At 36.3% G+C, this 20,011-nt stretch overlaps 2 protein-coding genes across 3 annotated transcripts; both read left to right on the top strand.

The window, feature by feature from the left end:
• The first annotated feature begins 8,225 nt into the window (after positions 1-8,225).
• Positions 8,226-13,837, top strand: LOC118753124 (trichohyalin-like). Of its 2 annotated transcripts, XM_036487987.1 has the most exons (3): positions 8,226-12,891; positions 12,940-13,488; positions 13,543-13,837. In XM_036487987.1, the coding sequence occupies exons 1-3, from the start codon at positions 8,678-8,680 to the stop codon at positions 13,592-13,594; spliced, it is 4,815 nt and encodes a 1,604-aa protein (XP_036343880.1). In that variant the 5' UTR covers positions 8,226-8,677; the 3' UTR covers positions 13,595-13,837. The 2 variants fall into 2 exon arrangements, with proteins under 2 accessions (XP_036343880.1, XP_036343879.1); XM_036487986.1 differs by having other exon boundaries at positions 8,226-13,488.
• Positions 13,838-15,084: 1,247 nt separating this feature from the next.
• LOC118753122 (ADP-ribosylation factor-like protein 5B) lies at positions 15,085-16,308 on the top strand (the record flags this gene model as incomplete). The annotated part of the gene is given in 2 exon segments (XM_036487984.1): positions 15,085-15,752; positions 15,812-16,308. A coding segment is annotated over 1 exon segment (46 nt), but the record flags the coding sequence as incomplete, so codon positions are not given.
• Between the last annotated feature and the right edge of the window lie 3,703 nt (positions 16,309-20,011).

The raw sequence follows: 20,011 nt of genomic DNA on the forward strand, positions 1-20,011 counted from the left end.
ACAAAATCCGTCCGACTTAAAAAAGAATAGCTCATATGTAAGTTTTCGGATTGCCCAAAATTTAGTGCAAAGTTTAAACAAAATGCATGGCTTAAAGTATATGGGAGAATTGCAAAATAAAGTATGCAAGACGTAATTTTACGTGCTAGGAAATATTTCGCGAGTGGGTTGGCCGCAAAAATCCTGGCCAGGATATTTTTAACTAAATATTCGAAAATTAATTTTTTTTAATTTTGCTTTCATTTATTTAATGAACAAATTATATACCAATCGAAATTATTAACCCGTTAGAATGTGAAAACGCCGGGTTGTCTATTTTTTTCCTGGCTTACCTATTGGGTTGGCAGGTATGTATAACAGGTAAGTAATTATAGTAATTTTCACTAATCTGTTTAACACATTCTATAGGGTTTATGCATTCCTTAGATTATTATATGTGTAATTTGTTCATTAACAGGTCTATTCTGCACGTTACCGAAGATTTTGTAACCGGAAAATTGTATTACCCAAAAATAGGTGTGTACTCGTACGCCCAACTATCTAAAGTTTTAGAAAACTTTTGCGATCTCGTACCCAAAAAACTTGCAAAGTAGGGGAAATTGAGAGAGCAAAATGTGAAAGAGAGCTGCACATTTCTGCTGGAAAAATTTTTCCCAGCTAAAACTTGCAAGTAAGAAAATCAGCTGATCACAAATACATGTTTGTAAATAAACAAAAGAAAATATGGCCTTTTTGAGTTATTATTGCAATTTTTATTATTAATGCTAGTATACAACTAAAAAGTGCGTAAATTTAATAAGCACAACGTTCATTGAGTTTATTTTTCGTTAATTTGCTATTAATCTCCAGTTTGTTTACTTTAGTGTGTGCTGACTATGGTTGCCGTATGACATTTTTCGTTTGTACCATAATTTACCTTTAAATATACCAAAATAGATTTAAATGCAGCATGCTGAAATGTTGTTTTGCTGAAGTTTTCGGTTTTGGTAGGTTGATTGTTGAAATGAAAATTTTATAATTTTAAATAAATAAATAAATAATAATAATAATAAATTTTTTTGGATCAATGATGGGTGTTTGGAGGAGATACTATTGTTTTTAATGCGTCACCATGTGATATCACAAATAATTATGAGAAAAATAACTTATTCATTCCGATATAATTAAATCGTATTTTAAAAGGGTTTTTCTTATCCAAAACTATTCAAATGTATAAAATGCCAAATCGGAGGAAAATGCACCAAGCAGAAAATAAATTGCCAAATTAATCACCAGTGGCAACTGTGCAAGTGATCAGCTGTTTCGAAGGTTGCAAGTTTTTGCAAATTTTGCGTTCTCGTACTTTTGTTGATATTTCGTCTCTCTGAGAGCGAATGCTGCTAAATTCTCAGAACTTTTGCTGCTGGATAATTTTGTCCTCTCAATACGAGTACACACCTAATGTTTCCAGTTCTTGTCTCCGCGATTCTAGGTACGTTGGTAATGCAGTTAAAATATTCAGCAATTCAGCTATGAAGAATTGTGCAAATCCTGGCATTGCATATTTCACGGGGAAATAATTTGTTACCAGCTTATGAGATGGTAACAAAATTTACCGGTTACAAGAGTACACAGAATGCGAAAGGGTTTAAAAATTGACAGGAACTTTATTTACCGGTTACTAACTTTTTATTACCAGCGCAGAATAGACCTGTAAACAGATGAGTGCAAAATTGAAAACAAAATAATAATTTTTCAATATTTAATTTAAAATATCCTGCCCAGGATTTTTTCAGCCAACCCACTCGCGAAACATTTCTTGACACATAAAATTTCATACAAATTAGATTTCAACCATTAAATAGATGGGCGAAGTTCGTGCCTTATTTGGATCTTCTACTATCAGAATTTTTAGAAAAAATTTTGATTTGCAGTTTTGTAGCGCATAAAATTTTCACCGTTGATTTTTGGAAATTTGTTTGCTGTCGGTGCCACGCGTTTACTCCATGCAAAGCATGTTCGACAATTTCGAAATTCCTAAGCCCTAGTTGCTTCAATCATGCACTTTGTTATATTAAAATTTAATGGGCGCTTTAAAGCCCACCTAACATACCTACGTAGCTTTTTTTAATTCAGAATAGAAAACTTTGCCATCTCCCTGATGAAATAAAATACTCAAATTCCACTTCACCCAACAAATATATTAATTGCGTATATTTTTTTAATTAAAAGCATACATTCATAAGTTTCATAGTTTAACAATAAAGTGTACACAAGTATAGACAGATTTTTTTTGTTCATAAAATCTCATTTCCACAAAAATTATGCATTTTATATTTGTATATTTCTTGTATCGCCGTATTGGTGCATTTATACACACAAATAATTATGTAAGTATATTCAGTTAACCACAAATAGTTGTACATATGTAAATATATATATATTTTTTAAATTTCGATGCCAAAATTGTTGTATTCCGCAATCAAGTTTTTAAAATTTATTTTTGTAATCCCAAACAACAGCAACATGTTTTAACGTCTGTAAATATAAATATGTACGTATATATCTAAGGATTAAGGGCTGAATAGAGCATAACAAATTTTAATTAATACACACACAATGTTTTATCTGGCAATATATTTTTTTGTAATTTACATTTTTACATACATATTCATTTAATATATGATATTCTAGAATCCTAAGCTTTTACAGATTTTACTTTTTCTTTTGCAACAAGTAGTAAGTTTTGGTTAATACATACAATAATTTTTGGAGTTTATTATGCAGAGTAGATAGCATAATTTTTATACATATGTGGCATATTTTATTAAAAATTTACGCATCTGTATTTGTTTTTATATACTTAGTTTCTTTATTGTGATTCACATTTCCATCTAGTAGGGTAGTCCAATTTACAACGCTCGAAAGTTATCCGTTTCATACGATATTTGCAACAAATAAATACAAAATAAAACTATAGATGCATTTAGCACTGCGCACAAATCTTTCTTAAGGAATCAGTCCATGATACATATTTTAAAATTAAGAAAGTGTTGTTTTTTTTGAATTATTTAACAAATTTACAACAAATTTTTTCATAAGTGGATGGTTTCGGCTGACATCGGCTGCGCAAATTATTGTACATTTGCATATATAAATTATATTTTAGGTAGATTGAAAAACATAAAAGATAACGAGATGAAGATTTTGGCATCCTAGGCCCTTAGGTATTTGTTATCCTGCAAAAAAGAAATAAGTTTAGCATAAAGGAGGACAATGTTTTGCAACGTATTGAAACCAGGGCAGCAAACCTTCAATTAAAAAAAAAAAATATTCGTAATTTTATAATACAAGGCTTAGTTTTTCAGCCAAAATTCAAAGCGTAATTTAATAAGAAACTGTTGCCCAATTTTCATTTGAACTGAACCGAATAAATTTCATCTGTAGTTTTCGGCTCGGTTCTAGTAATTTAAAACAAAAAAACCGTTCCGTTTATAGCCCAAATACGTCAATGGTCCGATTCAAAGACAGCTTTTTTTTTCAAAACCGGTTTGCTGCCCCTATAAAAATAAAAGATTTCTGTTTCAATTTTTATAATTAATGTTCTATTCATTCAGTGCTGGACATACATACTTAAATACTTTTGAATTAATGTTGTCGTTTATTTAGTAAAGTAGTTACTAAAGTAAAAAAGCATAGGTAATGAATAGGTGTGTTTCCTAACGTAACGCGCGATCCCGCGCATGCCGGCAATAGCCCAGAAATCGTTCCCGTACTCAAGAAAATGGGCAATGAAGAGCGCATGCATTCCACAACTGGATCGTAAATGCCTTCTTCTTCGTGCCCGAAATAGTTCGGACTTTTTCACCGGGCAAAAATTGATAAAGTGTCAAAGTGCATATGAGCTGTTTTGTGTTTCTATGTTTTCGATTCCTTTACTTTGTGCTCTTAAGGAATAGTGAATGGCCGGTTGATGTCTTTTCAATCCTTATATTCAATTTCTAAGTGTTTACACTTAACAACAAATACCACGTGAATCAGCTGTATCTCAAACTCTGGCACGAGATGTGGTTTTTTGCATTCCCGCGCGCTTGGATATTTTACCGTTTTTGAGAGCAAATTTTTCGCTTACTCTCTAATTATCGAATCCGGTCCGGGTTGTACGGGAATGAACCTACTATTTGAGGTGGCAAAGTACGAATGAATTTAGTAGATATCTTGATATTAAACGGTTAAGGAAAATAAACAATAATCGGTTATTTATTTATTTTTTATTTTTTATATTATAAATTAGCAAAATGATGAAATGCGTCGTGAGTTTCGAAACTTTTCAAGTTTTTTTTTGAAAATTGTTTGCAATTTTTTTCTGGATTCTTCATGTCTTAGATTTCCGAAGTATTTTTAGAACTTTGGCAATTTTTCGGGAGATTTTTTATTTTTTCGGGATCATTCGGTACTTTTTGGGGACTTTCGGAATTATCTCGGAGTTTCCGGGAGTCAGTATTTAGTTAAGCTAAAAATATTAAGTATTTTTATACGCGGTTTTTTGTTAGGTAAAACTTATTAAATGCTCTTCTCCTCAGTATTTAGGCCAGTACACCTAAAGTATGTATGTGAATACTTTCATTGGGCAAATGTTTCATTATATCTATAGTTTCGTAATATTTATAGAATATGAAAACCTCGATACAATGAAAAATGCAGTCTTGAAAAAAAAAATCCTTGTACTCAATTTTTAACCGATTTCACAAAAAGGAGGAAGGTTATCAATTCGTCGCAATATTTTTTTTATGTTTTTTTTTTTTTTATGTAAGTTACCACATAACTTTGGACCACGTTAACCGATTTCTATAATTCTTTTTTTTTTAAGGAAAAGTGGTCACATTCCAATTTGGTTTAAATCCGACCATTGGATCATGAAGAAATGAACGATAATCTTAAATTTTTATATGAGAATTGAAGTCGGTTTTGTTTTTTTGCTTAAAAATTACTTGGTTTATAACGACTCTATAAACGTAAACATGTAAACAATTATCTGTGTAGAGCCTTTTGAGTTGACACTTTTGGGTTTTGCTAACGGGACTTAAACTGTTGATATATTTCGAAGGTTTTCATTCTCAAAATTTCTTCCGTTATATTTACGGAGCTTTTTTGAATGAAATTTTTTTTCAGAGAACTCAGCAAAACTTTTGTTAAATGGAGTTTTTCGTTTTAGCAAGGTTCGTTATGTCGACGATTCACTGTAAATGTATATCTATGTAACTAGCCTTTATTATACCCATTGAATCCTCTAAAAGTATTTTAACCGGTAATATATATGTATTGATTGAATTTTGCGATTTTAATATAAACATTAAAATGTTCGCGACACCTTGTGATTGTCCAAAGTATGTACAGAAAAAATTAACTTTTAGAGACAAAGTATGCATGCACATTAATGTGGTCTAAGAATACACGGAGAAAGAAAAGTTGAAAATGTTAAGCTCGCACCCCTAGGATTTTTCTAAATGGATTAAAGAGTACCGGAATTTTTTTGTAAAAAAAAATATTTAAGACTTCCTCAAAGCCTATGAATTGTTTAATGTATTTTATATGAGAAAAACAACTTTTTCGTAGACATGGTATAGAATTCTTGAAAATAAATATTTTTCGATTGAAAAAATCTTCTTCTTTTTATGAGACTTCCAATAACAATACCCAATTTTTATTTGACCATATTTTAATATTACCAATTTTTTTATAGATCTCTTATAAACCACAAAAAAGCAGTGGGAGGACCCATATAACAACTGGGTTCTATTATTGGAAGTCTACTGAAAAGAAATGAAAAATATTAATTCTCAGGAATTCTATACCATTTATACGAAAAAGTATTTTTTCCCCATATAAATATATATATTTTTTTTAAACAAAAAAATACGGGTTTTCTTTTTTTTCATTTAGAAAATCCTAAGGTTAGAGCTTAACATTTAAAACTTGTTTCGAACCTGATTACTGGGTTATCTAGTTATGTAGTGAAATTCAGAATTTTATTTACAATCCTATTCTAAAAAAGTCATAAAACTCAGCGCATCACTATTGTAATTTATACTGCGCCTCAAAGTATGCCGCTACAACAAATAGGTATGTCACTAAAAAAAAAAAATTTGGTTCTTTTTTTCATTTCTTTAGACTTAAAATCTAATTTTTGTGGCATTTTTTAAGGCGCAGTTCAAATCACAATAGTAAGGCGCTGAGATTTGTGGCTTTGTTAGATTAGGGGGTTAGTTTTCAAAACTATGACCCAGAAAGGTGTGATGAATACTGCAAAATTTTGTTTCGCGATGGAATTTAGTGACACCACTTTCGAACTCACCCATTTTTACCCACTTTGCTCCTTTTCACTTTACTACAATTAAGTTTCCGCAGCGACGATCAGCACCACGTGTAGTTCGCCACAAGTAGCTGGTAATCTATACACTAAGCTCTAAGTCAGCGTAAATTGCCACTTTTATACTTTTTCCACAGCTAAACAAATCCTTTACACAGGGTCGAAGCGCTTCCGTTAATACAATTTAGATTTTCCGCCTAACTGAGTGCCAAGTAATTCTTTTTAGCTACGCTACATCGGCGTTTAAAAGAAAGAAAAATTAATCATTACGATTAAATTGCGTTTGATTGGATTCTTCTTATCACAAATGTGCACCAGCAGGCAGGACATAGCCAGCCACCAGGATACCGCTAGCACATTGTGCTGTAAAGAAAGTGATGAAGTGCGTGTGAGTTTAGCTTTGTTATTTGGTTGGATGTTACCTCCGTTTGATGTGGAGCTTGGAAATATTGTATTGATGTATGTATGTATGTAATTGCAATTTTGTGCGTGGTAATCGACTCTTTTGTGCCGCTCGAATACTTCTTCAATGTAATAAAGTAGAAAATAATGAATGAAAATCAGTTTATGAATGAAATAGATGAACGTGCATAAGTATGTGTGTATGTTTTTTTAAGTGTTAAAATATAAATGTACTAACATATTATTTGGGGCATATGCATACACACATAACATAGCATGTGTCATATCACTTTCTTATTTGCAGTTAAAAAAAAATTATAAAAGGTATTGACGTCATTGAATTAATTTTTACATAAAAGTAGCTGGTAGAATAAATGAGTATATTCCATGATTATAACAGGTGAAGTAATAACAGGCGAAATGAAAGATATGACACGGGCTTGTTTGAAAATTTTGCTTTAATTTATACTCTTCGTCAGTTGTATGTACTATAGTGCTTATCATAAGTTTACGACACTCACATATTGACAAGATTTGACCATTTATTTTAATATTTTTTAGTTATAATAATTTGTTTATAAAAATATAGTATATTCTTTAACAAAAGTCATGCACATAAATCCAAGCTTCAATCATTGTGCAACATTTAAAAAAAATCAACAAACTTTCGTAAAAGTTTATGGCCCTATTCATAAAAAATAAAATAAATTTAATGACTTTATAAAGTGACATTTTCATAAAAATTTTCTGTTTATAAACCATTATGACAAACGTGTAATTTTGAGTTGTGCCCCTTTTGAAGACGGCGATATGGTCCCAAATACGCAAAGTCCGAATTTTAGTTATCCCATCCCCTAGGATTGTTCTATGTCGAAAAAAACTATACCGCTGTTATTTTTTTTAATACTAAAAAATACCTAGAGGTTGTTCAAAGCGCTCAGGAGAATGGGGTGACCCATAAAAATTGCTTATATTAAAAACTTGTTAAATAAAAAATTGGGTATTTTTTTTATCTTATGATGAGAAATAGAGTTTTCCGAATGAAAAATATTGATTTTTAAGGATTCTATTCCATTTCTACGAAAAATAGTTCTTCCCATATAAAATGCACGGGAAACTTTGAATGATTTGAGTGACCTCTAAACATTTTTGGATTGAAAAAAAAACAGGGGTGCATATATATATTTTTTTATATAGTCAAGGCTAGAGGGTGCGAGCATAAAAATTCCGATTTTACTTTTCTCGCATTGTACTTTTGGATCACCCTAATGTACATGTATTTTGTCTCAAAGTCCACAAGGATCCATGGATCATATAAACAAGGTATTCTTATTTTAGAAAATTTTTCTAAGATTCAAATAAAGCCTTTTTCGTACATTGTGTCCAGTCTTAAGTTTGACAGTGATTCGTTTTAAATATATTTACTGTGTACAGCGATTTTTGTTTCCACAGCGCAAAAAAATCCTTGACATTCAAAACAGGCTTTTCATTGACGTCATTGCCAAGGATTTGCAAATGTTCATTCATAAAACTAGATATTTAATATTTTTTATACAGCATTACAAGAACCCATAACGACACAAAAACGCACATACACAGATGCATACACATTATTCTCTGAAGTGCAGTGGTGCACATGTGCGATAAGAAAATTCAATCAATCAGTGCTAAATTGAAGTTCACTGAGAAGGAAGAAATCGGAGAACTTCTTTGACTACGGAATCGCAAATGGTGTCGGCTTTGCGAGCTAACGATTTGTATAAAAGCGGCAAAAATTCCCTCAGGAGGTCAGTCAAGTCAGAGCGAATAGCCCGACAAGGACATATTCCAAGTGCGCCAAACAGCATTTAAATAAAAAACGGTATATAAATATTATAACTCTAACATAAAAGGATAAGCAAAGAGTAAACTAAGCGAAACGATAAGATGGGATTTGGGTATTGGCAGTTGAAGGCAACTGTCATTTACCTACTTGTAGTCAGCAGTTTGGCTCGAATTGAGCCGGACACTTGCGACCGTGAATATTGTTATGAACGTTTCGAAGGTGAAAGTGGTCGATACTCAAACGGTGATGTAAACTGGTTGCGAGAAAATGCGTCTTACAGGAAATCTACTAATACAGACTTTGATGCCACACTAAGGACATATCGCCCAATCAAATCTGATAAACAGCAGCAAAATATTGTAAGTACCACCAAACTTGGCAACGAGTATGTGGAACAGCGCAGTTCAGACAAAAGCAATGACGGTCAACAGGGTCAAAACAATCAGTTAAATGATCGCGATGAACGAATCACTGCTGACAGGCGCTACAATAACGATGAGCGGCGAGTAATTTCGATGAACGAACGCGCAGAAACCCGTGAGAACCGACGGGAGTTTGAAGATCGCGTAGAACGATTTGCTTCTAACAGGATTTTTGAGGATAATGAGGAACGACGAGCACATAATAGAAATACTGATGAGAGGGCAGGACGTGGAGATGAACGCCGGGATATTATCGCTCGCGCTCAAACCCGTGAGGACCAAAGAGAACTAGTTAAGCGATTTGGAGATCGCGAGGAACGATCAGCTGCTACCGATCATCGTGAGAAACGACGAGAATATGGGCGAGAAGAACGAAAAGACGAACGACGAGACGTTACCGCACGCGCTGAAATCCGGGAGGACCAAAGAGATGTTACCGCACTCGCTCATGCAAGTGAGGATGAACGTGAAATAGGTCAGAGGTTTTATGATAACAAAGAACGAATGGTTGCTACAAGAATTGTTGATAGGCGTGAAGAACGACGAGCACATGCCAGAAGTGTTGATGTGCGCGGCATACGAGAAGACCAACCACAAGATGTTACCACGCGGATTTATAATCGCAAAGAACGATCTGCTGGTACAAAGCGTTTCGACGATCGTGAGGAACGACGAAAAATTACCAGAGGTATTGATGAGGAGAAAAGACAAGAAGACGAACCAATAAACACTGTAGCACGCGCTGAAACCAGTAAGGACCGACGAGAATTAGATCAGCAGTTTGATGATCGTGACGGACGATCAGCCAGAGCAAGGAGTTCCGGTGACCGTGAGGAACGGTTAACTGCCAATAGTATTAATAAGCGGGAATCACGAAAAGGCGAGCGACGAGATGCTACAACTCGCGCTGAAGCTCGAGAGGACAAACGAGAAGCAGCTCGGCGATTTGATGACCTCGAAAGACAAGAAGATGAACGAAGAAATACTATAGCACGCGCGGAAACCCATGAGTACCGCCAAGAACTAGCTCGACAGATTGCTAATCGCAAAGAACGATCTGCTGATACAAAACGTATTGATGACCGTGAGGAACGACGAGCACATGCCAGGAGTGTTGATGAGCGCGAAAGACGAGAAGGTGAACTGCGAGATGTTTTCGATAGCGCTGAGATCCGTAAGAACGGACGAGAATCAACCCAGCGATTTGATGATCACGAAGAACGATCTGCAGCTAGCAAACAAATTGATGAGCATGAGGAACGACAAACAATCGGCAAAAGTCTTGATGAGCGAGAAAGACAAGAAAATGAACATAGAGATGCTATAGTACGCGCTGACAACATTATGTACCGCCGAAATCTAGTTCAGCGCGAAGAACGATCAATTATTTCCAGGCGGTTGGATGAGCGTGATCAACGACGAACACTCGAGAGAAGTGTTGATGAGAGGGAAATGCGAGAAGAAGAACGAGAAGATGTTACTACTCGCGCTAATGCGCGTGACGCCCGTGACGACCGACGAGAACTAGCCCGGCGATTTGATTATCGCGACGAGCGATCAGCTGCTACCATACGTATTGATGAGCGTGAGGAAAGGCGAACAATCGGCAGAAGTGTTGATGAGCGTGAAAGACGAGAAGAAGAACGAAGAGACGCTACTACTCGCGCTGAAAGTCATGACGAGCGACAATTAACCCAGCGGTTTGATGATCGCCAAGAACGATCAGATGCCACCAAACGAATTGATGAGCGTGAGGAACGGCGAGCAATCGGCAGAAGTGTTGAGCGAGAAAGACGAGAAGATGAACACAGAGATGCTATCGCACGCGCTGAAAACCTTGAGGACCGACGAAATCTAGGTCAACGCTTTTCTGATCGCGAGGAACGATCAGTTACTACCAGAAAGTTTGATGCCCATAAGGAACGACGGACAATCGACAAAAGAATTGATGATCGGGAAAGACGAGATCGCGAGGAGCGATCAGCTGCTACCAGACGGGTTGCTGAGCGTAAGGATCGGCGAGAAATCGGCAAAAGTGTTACTGAGCGCGAAAGACGAGAAGACGAAGGACAAGATGCTACCACACGCGCTGAATTCCGGGAGGACCGTCGAGATGTTATCCCAGAACAATTTGCTCCTTCTAAACGAATTGTCGAGCGCGAAGAACGACAAACAATCGATAGAAGTGTTGATGAGCCAGAAAGACGAGAAGATGAACGAAAGTATGCTATTGTCGGCACTAACAACCTTAAGGACCGAAGAAATCTAGGTAAGCGCTTTGCTGATCGCGAAGAACGATCAATTACTTCCAGGCGGTTCGATGAGCGTGAGCAGCGACGAACAATCGACAAACGAATTGGTGAGCGGGAAAGACGATATGAAGTGAGAAAAGACGCTATTACTCTCCTTGGAGCTCGCGAGGACCGACGAGAATTAACCCAGCGATTTGATGATCGCGAGGAACGATCAGCTGCTACCAGATGGATTGATGACCGTGAGGAACGGGAAGAAATTGGAAAAAGGGCTGTCGAGCAAGAAAGACGAGAAGATGAACGACAATATGCTACTGCAAGCGTTTACGCCCGACGAGAATTAACTCAGCGATTTAATGACCGTGAGGATCTATCTTTTAGTCCAAAGAGTTTCGATAATCGTGAGGACCAGCTAACAATTGCCAATGAAGTAATTGAGCGAGAATCACGAAAAGGCGCTATCGCACGCGTTGATGCCCGCGAGAACCGACGAGAACCAACTCGGCGGTTAGACGAACGTGAGGACCGACGAGAACCAACTTGGCGGTTAGATGAGCATGATAACCGAAGATCACATGTCAGGAGTGTTGCTGAGCGCGAAAGACGAGAAGACGAAGAACAAGATGCTACCACACGCGCTGAATTCCGGAAGGACCGTCGAGATGTTAGCGCAGAACAATTTGCTCCTACCAAACGAATTGGTGAGCGCGAAGAACGACAAACAATCGATAGAAGTGTTGACGAGCCAGAAAGACGAGAAGAGGAACGAAAATATGCTATTGTAGGCACTAACAACCTTAAGGACCAAAGAAATCTAGGTCAGCGCCTTACTGATCGCGAAGAACGATCAGTTGATTCCAGGCGGTCGGACGAGCGTGATCAACAACGAATATTCGACAGGAGTGTTTCTGAACAGGAACTGAGAAAAGAAGAACGAAGAGACGCTACTACTCGCGGTGAAGATCGTGAGGGCCGACGAGAATTAATCCAGCGACTGGATGATCGCGAGGAACGATCAGCTGCGGCCAGGCGACGTGACGAGCGTGAGGAACGGCGAGCAATCGGCAGAGGTGTTCATGAGCGAGAAAGACGGGAAGATGAACGTCGATATGCTATTACACGCGATGACGCCCGACGAGAATTAACCCAGCGGTTTGATTACCGCGAGGATCTATCTCTTAGTCCAAGGAGTTTAGACAATCGTGAGGACCGGCTAACAATTTTCAGTGACGTAATTGAGCGAGAATCACGAAGAGACGAACGACGAGGCACTATAGTACGTGCTGATAACCGCGAGAACCGACGAGAACCAACTCGGCGATTAAATGAGCATGACGACCGTCGACCACATGTAAGGAGTGTTGCTGAGAGCGAAAGACAAGATGCTACAACACGCGCTGAATACCGAGAGGACCGTCGAAATGTAATCGCTGAACAATTTGCTGCTAGCGGGCGGTTTTATGAGCGTGAGGAACGACGATCAATCGATAAAAGTTTTGATGAGAGGAAAAGACGAGATCCACGAGATGCTATCACACGCGTCGGAACCCTTGGAGACCGGCGAGAGCTAGGCCAGAAATTTGATGATAGCGAAGAACGACGAACAATCGATAGTAACATTAATGAGCCAGAAAGACGAGAAGATGGACGACGAGATGCTAACGCACGGGTACATGAGTTACAACGACGAATAGCTCGTAGGATTGATGATCACGTAAAACATGGTGTGGGTACAAAGCATTTCGATGAGAGTGAGGAACGACGAGAAATTGCCAGTAGTGCCAATGAGTGGGAAAGACGAGAAGGCGATATATCTGCTTCACAGAGGCATAATGAACGCGAAAATCGTTTCGCCGCTAACAGGCTTTCCGGGGATCGTGAGGAACGGGAAGTTACAAGCCTTCTTGACAAGCGCAACGCTTCATTGCGCGTTGCTGACGGCGAAAAAAATGTCTCAACAATGCGCATGGACTATCGTTCAGTAGAAAGGACACAAGTACAGCGCTGCAATGGTCGTGAGGAACAATCCTTGTTTTTCAGACGTTTAGATGGTGGTGCAGTCAACGTGGCCTTTAGCGGTCGGCAGATGCAATCAAAAGTCGATATAAATGCCAAAGAGGATGATTTTCGAACAAGCACTGACACTCAAACGAAGCGCGGATATATTTTACTTGGACAAGGGGCAATATTAGCTTTGGCTTTACTGAAATCACTAAAGGGACACGACTTCGAGATAAAGTAAGACAACTATTAATGACATTTCAATATTAATTCAATAATTCTTTATTTTAGAAAAGGGCAACGGCAATATTTTAGCAGTTCATCGAATTTAATTGGTTTTTAAAAATATCTGAATCAGGAAAAATTTGAAAATACTGGAAATTGGATTAATGAATTGTATGTATATAATAAAGAAGTGTACCTAAGGCAAATCCTTGGCAATATCGCTGTGTTATGCAAACAATTATATATTTATGTGCGTACGTATCATAAAAAAGGCTAATATAAAGCAAAAGAATACAAAAAAATGTGAATAAATGTAAATATTTCGCCAAACCTGTTATTAATTCTGTACAAGTTATTTATTATAAATAAGTCCATATACAATACCTTCAATAAAAACGTTACTCTAATTAAAAGAGCAAATTCAAATTATATTTTTGTAAGTTTATTTTAAAATTTCAGGTATAAGGCCAGTGTGTAGCTCTCAAGAAAAGCAAAAACTCCATATAAAACGACGTACAATAAATGACTAAGAAATTTTCTTAAGTCAAATTTCCTTCAGGCAGTACGTAGGGATTTGCTACGCTTTCTACTACGGGTTTCTAAAGTTTTTGATGAAAAAAGAGGTTGTCTTAACCCAGGTTTGCAACAGAAATATATGCCCGTTTCTTTATTTCTTGAGGAAAGAGTGAGACAACAGGCTGTGAGATATCAGTTGTCAAAATTCCTTAGACACCCACACGAAATAATAGAAATTTTTTGTTCACCGTTTTCTTGAGAGCTGCATACCAGCCTATTGTTCAGAGTATAGCAAATATTTTGAAAATTTATTTGGAATAGTAAGAAAAAACAGTGCGCCTAGATCACACTATCGAGATAAATTTTCTGTCGAAAAACCTTGTGTGGAGCGGAGGCTTACGCTGAACCTTAAACTTTTTTTTACCACTACTTCATAATCCATTTTCAACATAATATAGCGGCGGTATTGATGGAAAAGAATGAAGAAAAATTCACTCCTGCTGTATCGCAAGTGTCACAGTTTAAGCAGTGTTTGCATTATTCAACTTTGCGTTCAACAATTGCGTTCAACTCAACGCAGGGTTGCACGAAAAAAAAGTTGAATGCCTAAATGTTGGCTGGCGACCAACTTTGTTGAAATCGATTAGTTGAAAGGCCATTCAACCAAAAGTTGAATGCAAAGTTGAACAATGCAAACACCTTTTTATGGCGAATATTTTGATATTTTTTCATATTTTGATATTTTTAGCCATTCAACTTTTTTTTCGTGCAACCCTGCGCTGAGTTGAACGCAAATGTTGAACGCAAAGTTGAACAATGCAAACACACTTTTATTACCACACTAATAAAGATACTTCTGCTATGCCATAAATGCAACCTTGTAATCGGTTGTTAGCCCATACTCTGGCATCACCATTGTCGTTATATTGCCTTCGCCTCATCCTGTACTTTCGGTAGTTCCAATGACTTCCGGTAGTGCATTCTAATGATTTCCGGTAGTGTATTCCAATGGATTCCAAGAATTCCAATGAATTGACGTTTGACGTTTTACTTTAATTGACATTTGGTTTTTATTTTTGCCAGAGAGTTTCTTTCAGTCATTCGTGACATTTCCTACATGAAGTGTGTGAGATAATTTTCTATTAATTTAATTAAGATTTGTATTGATAATGCAACCGAATGGTAATTTTTGAGTTTGTTTAGTTTCCAATTATTCTACGATGTTTTCGGATCGAAAATTAACTTGTAGAAATGTGCATTTGATTAAGCAAATTGACGAAAAAGTGGAGTTGGTGAGCCATCGATTGTAAAAGCGAGACCATAGCTCCCAGTATAGGAAAATGTTAAAAGCAGAAAGCTTTTCGATTTATTTTTGCAAATAATTGAGTGAAAACTTTATGATAAAAGTTTTAAAAACGCATAAACAAAAAAGTTTGCTGGCCGTACACATTGCTTTCTCCCCGCGTACAACTTAAAGCAAACAAGTACCTTTCGTGTCTAAAATTTCGGTAGCCCTTCGGAATTCTTTGGAAGTTTTCTGGCTGTAATTGATAAATAATCATAAAGTTAAAAGCAGCGAAAGTGAAAGTTATATAGCACCCCGAAAACGGGTATAAAATAACTTGGAATAAGTTCAAAAGAGTTTAAGACTGCGTAATCGTAACATCAAGAGCTTCGAGCCATTGACGCTACACACCTTTTGGAATGGTTGGTCAGCAGCTTGTTGGTGGAACTATTACCGCTTAGATGATATAAAAATAGTAACGAGTTAACCATATTTTGCTTAACTCAGTTTTTGCTTTAGTTTTTTATTTCATAGTTACAGCCTTTTAATTCGCATAGTGTTAACCACGGCGATTTGAACGTCGATTGCTGTTTTTGAGAGGTTGTCGCAATTTAACCCAATTTACGTCGTTTGATTGCGCGAGAAGTGAACGGAAACGCGAACGATCGCGCCACCGTCAACAGTTGGTCTACGCCAGTACCACTGTAGCTACGGGCCAACGGGCATGAAACTTGTCATTGTTATGTTACCATCGTTAAAACTTTGGAATTGTTAGAGTGTTTTTGGTGGGAAACGATATTCGCTCAACGATTTTGTATCTGGATATGGTTTTGGAATTCGCGTAAATACTTGTTTTAGCAACTTGAATTTTGCATATGTATTGGTTTTCAAATATATCTACTAAAGTTGACGTGCAAAATACTAAAAAGTGACCGCAATATTAAAGAAATTTGCTTCGCAAAGGAAACTCAAAAGCGGCAACAAAATGGGGCTTTTAATTTCAAAATTATGGAGCATGTTCGGCAATGAAGGTAAGCGGGTTATACTCATGAACCAACGATTTTTGGTTCATGGGTTATACTATGGTATTTTATTTATACATAGGTAAATATGTGTAATGATTAAATGCATTTTTACTGAAAAATACCAAATTTTGTTAAAGCTCATTAAGGCTCGTTTTCCGTAGTAACCCTTGTCTTTAACGCTCACTTTATATTTAAAGATTGGATAAAAAATAAAGCTATGTCTAAAGTTAAGCATTTCTACTATCGGTTTTTGATATTTGGTTGTAAGTCAATTTAAAACCGATAATAAAGTGCTATACACAATCATAAATTTAAAGGCAACCTTTAAATATAAATTGAGCTGTAATGTTACAGGTTACTTGACAAAACGGCCCTTAGTAAAGAGTATTTAAAACAAATTTTTTTTTAGCAAAAAATATAAACAAATTAAAATGCTCATATAAAATTTCGGATTACCGTTAATATGGGACCACGCTGAAGATACCACTTTTCGGGTAGAAAAGAACCGAAACAGTTCATGTGGTCAAAAGTTATCCGATCCTTTTTTCGAATTGGGTTAATAAATCCACTTCAGCTCTTTATGAAAAACAACTGCACTCTTTGACCTTGGCGTTTATAAAAGGAGTCGGTTAAGGCACAAAGTAACTTGTTGATATTCTTAACAATGGCAATAAACATGTTTTAACTTTGCGTTTTTCCCTTCTGCACAAATCGACAAATCGATATTGCCTTGAACTCTTAGCCAGCGGGAATAACCATCGGATGATCCCTATTAAAGAGCATAACACCATGCTCGACAAGCAGTTTCTGGTAGTGTGCCAGAAGGCATCTCTACAAACTGACGAACGAAGTCCAGAGGTTCATAACACAACCTCTGAACCCAACTGCATACTGAGAGGACCTAAATAGCATTCACGACCTGTGAATGCAGTTCTGGGCACACAACCACCTGACTGGACGGGACAGAACTTTGTCTGCCTCGGAAGACTCGCACCGCAATAGTCTAACTTTGCTCTGGCTATAGCAGCAGACTAAATTCATACCTGAGCAGAATCAACGAATATATGCCCAATCAATGCTCGATATGCGGACAGTCGCTACATCTCTCACGGCACCTCTTCGCATGTCCCCAAAACCCCACACAGCTAACGCCCCCGTCCCTATGGATAGCACCTTTTGAAGTCGCGCACTTTCTCGGCCTTCCCTTAGCTGAACTAGACGGACAACGTTGATGGATGAGCCGAATCGAACGGAGTTTAGTAGCCGCTTCAACCACAACAACAACACTGACACCCATCGGAACTTAAGCTAAGTCTCTGAGCTCCATAATTTATCGACATCATAAGATTTAATGATGTTTAGAAATATGTACAGTACATACATATTAGTACTCCATTAGAAAATAAAAGCGATCATATTTGCATTATTGAATGTCTATAGTCAATACATATACATGCGTTCCACTGTGACCTCTCTGAGTTGTCTAATCTTATCAGCTAATGACAAAATCTGCTTTTGTTTGTGCAAGATAACACTGTGCTTGAAGTACTATACATACATATGTACGTGTACATATATATGTACATATATGCATGGCCCGCATAACTTAATTAGAGATAATTTCTAATTGTTATCTGTTGTTACCCGCTTTGGTAAATTAAACAAACGCTGTACTTTCTTCTTTGAAAGTAGCAATGTTTAACTACATACACACATATGTACATACATGCATACTTATTTTTATATTTACGTACATACCTTTGTACATACGTATGTGTATGTAAATGTACATAAGTAAATAATCAAGCAAACCAATAAGTTACTGAAGATCATTAATATATGTGCATACCTATGTATCTATAAAAATATAATGTTTAAGTTTCTTTGTTGTAAGTACTCGCATTATGGCTGTACACTTTTAATGTTAATTGGATGGTATTTATGCATAATAAATTTCCGTAAAAGCTCAACAAAGAAAAAGTACTATGTTGTATATGTATGTATGAAGTTGCACTTCCATTAGTTGAACTATTTTTTCACAAGCCACAGTATTATTTTACATGCGAAAGGCGACATCGGAATGCCAGCGCATTCAAATGTACATATGTACATATGAGTGAGCTACAAATATACATACATATGTATGTATGCTAAATAATATGAGGTCTAAGCTCATAATAAAAAGCAATTGTGCTGCTCCAGTTTTCTTTTGGCGAAATGGGGTAGACATGCAGAAAAAAACAAAGTCACAGAAGCATGTGACAGCATACTTACTGTTATTTCAGCCGGTTGGGGAGTGCCAACGCACCGAGTGATAAGTCATCTGCATGCGCACAACAAAAACACTTCAACATCGTTCAAAATTAAATCCATGTCCTTAAGTATGTACATTAAGGTGCCCATCGAATGCTTTTTTTGGTAATTTCTTACCACATACAAAATCGTATTTTCAGACGTAAATCGACAGGTCGCGACCTCCTCTTAATGACCTTTAAACAACCTATAAAAATAGGCAATCAAATTTCTGATAAAAACGAATAAAATTAGGGAGTAGGGTCTTGAAATTTCCAAAAAAAAGGCATTTTCGATGGGCACCCTATTGTACATACATATGTATGTAGGTACATGAATGTCGGTATATTTGAGAATAGTTCTACAAAAAATCGTACTCATTATTTTATTCTGAGTATGCATATAAAGTCGCGGATCGCCAACTCATGTAATATACAAAGCTACAAGCATGTTTATGATGTGCATATTCATAGAATACACTAAAGCAACACCGGCAAATGTAGCAACGTCGAGGGTGTATGAATGCCATGTGTGCCAAATGCAATTAACCCACATCCCCCAACCGAATCTGCCAGATATCACCAGCAGTGTTAAAACTTTGCGTCGTTACATATGTTTATGTGTAAGTACGTACCTAAGTACGAATGTATAAAAGTAACTGAAAACGTATTGAACATTTTTTAACGGAACTTCAGCAAACGAATTCTCGCTTCTTATCTCTCAGGCGCTGATAAAGAGAAAAGTTAAGATTTGAAAGGTTCATTAAATATAAAAATACCCAACAAATTCTGTAAAGGCCGGAACTCTAAAACATCCTATGAAGACATGAGACAAATCATCCTTTAAGCTTTATATGAAAAAACCCACGGGGTATCTTAATCATAAAATAAATCAATAATTTTAAAGTTAAAAGCGGGCCATCGTTTTGAGATCTAAAAATCTAATAATAATTTATATTTACGATCTCTGAAAGTATGACGGTATGATAAGACTATAAATATACATATCGTCGTTTAAAGTACAAAACCGCGTATGTGAATTATGTAAATTATCTTCTAGAGAGTAAAACACTCATATTTCAAAATGGTTCTCTTTTTTATAAAGCAATCGCATTTCTCGCTAGTATATTTCAGGACGAATGGATAAGGATTGAGCCAAGAGCTTGTGTGAGCAAATCCAATTTTTGGCAGCTAATGCCAGTTACGCGGTTTTGCAGAATGACGATACGCGGTTTGTACTTTAAACGACGATATGTAAATTGCTTACCGAGGGTTTCATCATAAACGATTTTATTTATTTTTGTTTTATTTGTAATTTGTTATATTTTAATTTATTTAAATTAAATTTTATTGCATATTATTTATTATTTATTTTTAAATTTTATTTTTATTTTTTAAATTTTATATTATTTTCTTTT

Source organism: Rhagoletis pomonella, unplaced genomic scaffold (assembly GCF_013731165.1).
Source record: "Rhagoletis pomonella isolate Grant_MI unplaced genomic scaffold, Rhpom_1.0 Rhpom_scaffold_02121, whole genome shotgun sequence".
Lineage (NCBI taxonomy): Eukaryota > Metazoa > Arthropoda > Insecta > Diptera > Tephritidae > Rhagoletis > Rhagoletis pomonella.

Coding starts and splice junctions, on each gene's coding strand:
- LOC118753124 (XM_036487986.1), top strand. CDS start 8,678: ATGGGATTTGGGTATTGGCAGTTGAAGGCAACTGTCATTTACCTACTT. Junction 13,489..13,542: donor GGACACGACTTCGAGATAAA/GTAAGACAACTA, acceptor TCTTTATTTTAG/AAAAGGGCAACGGCAATATT.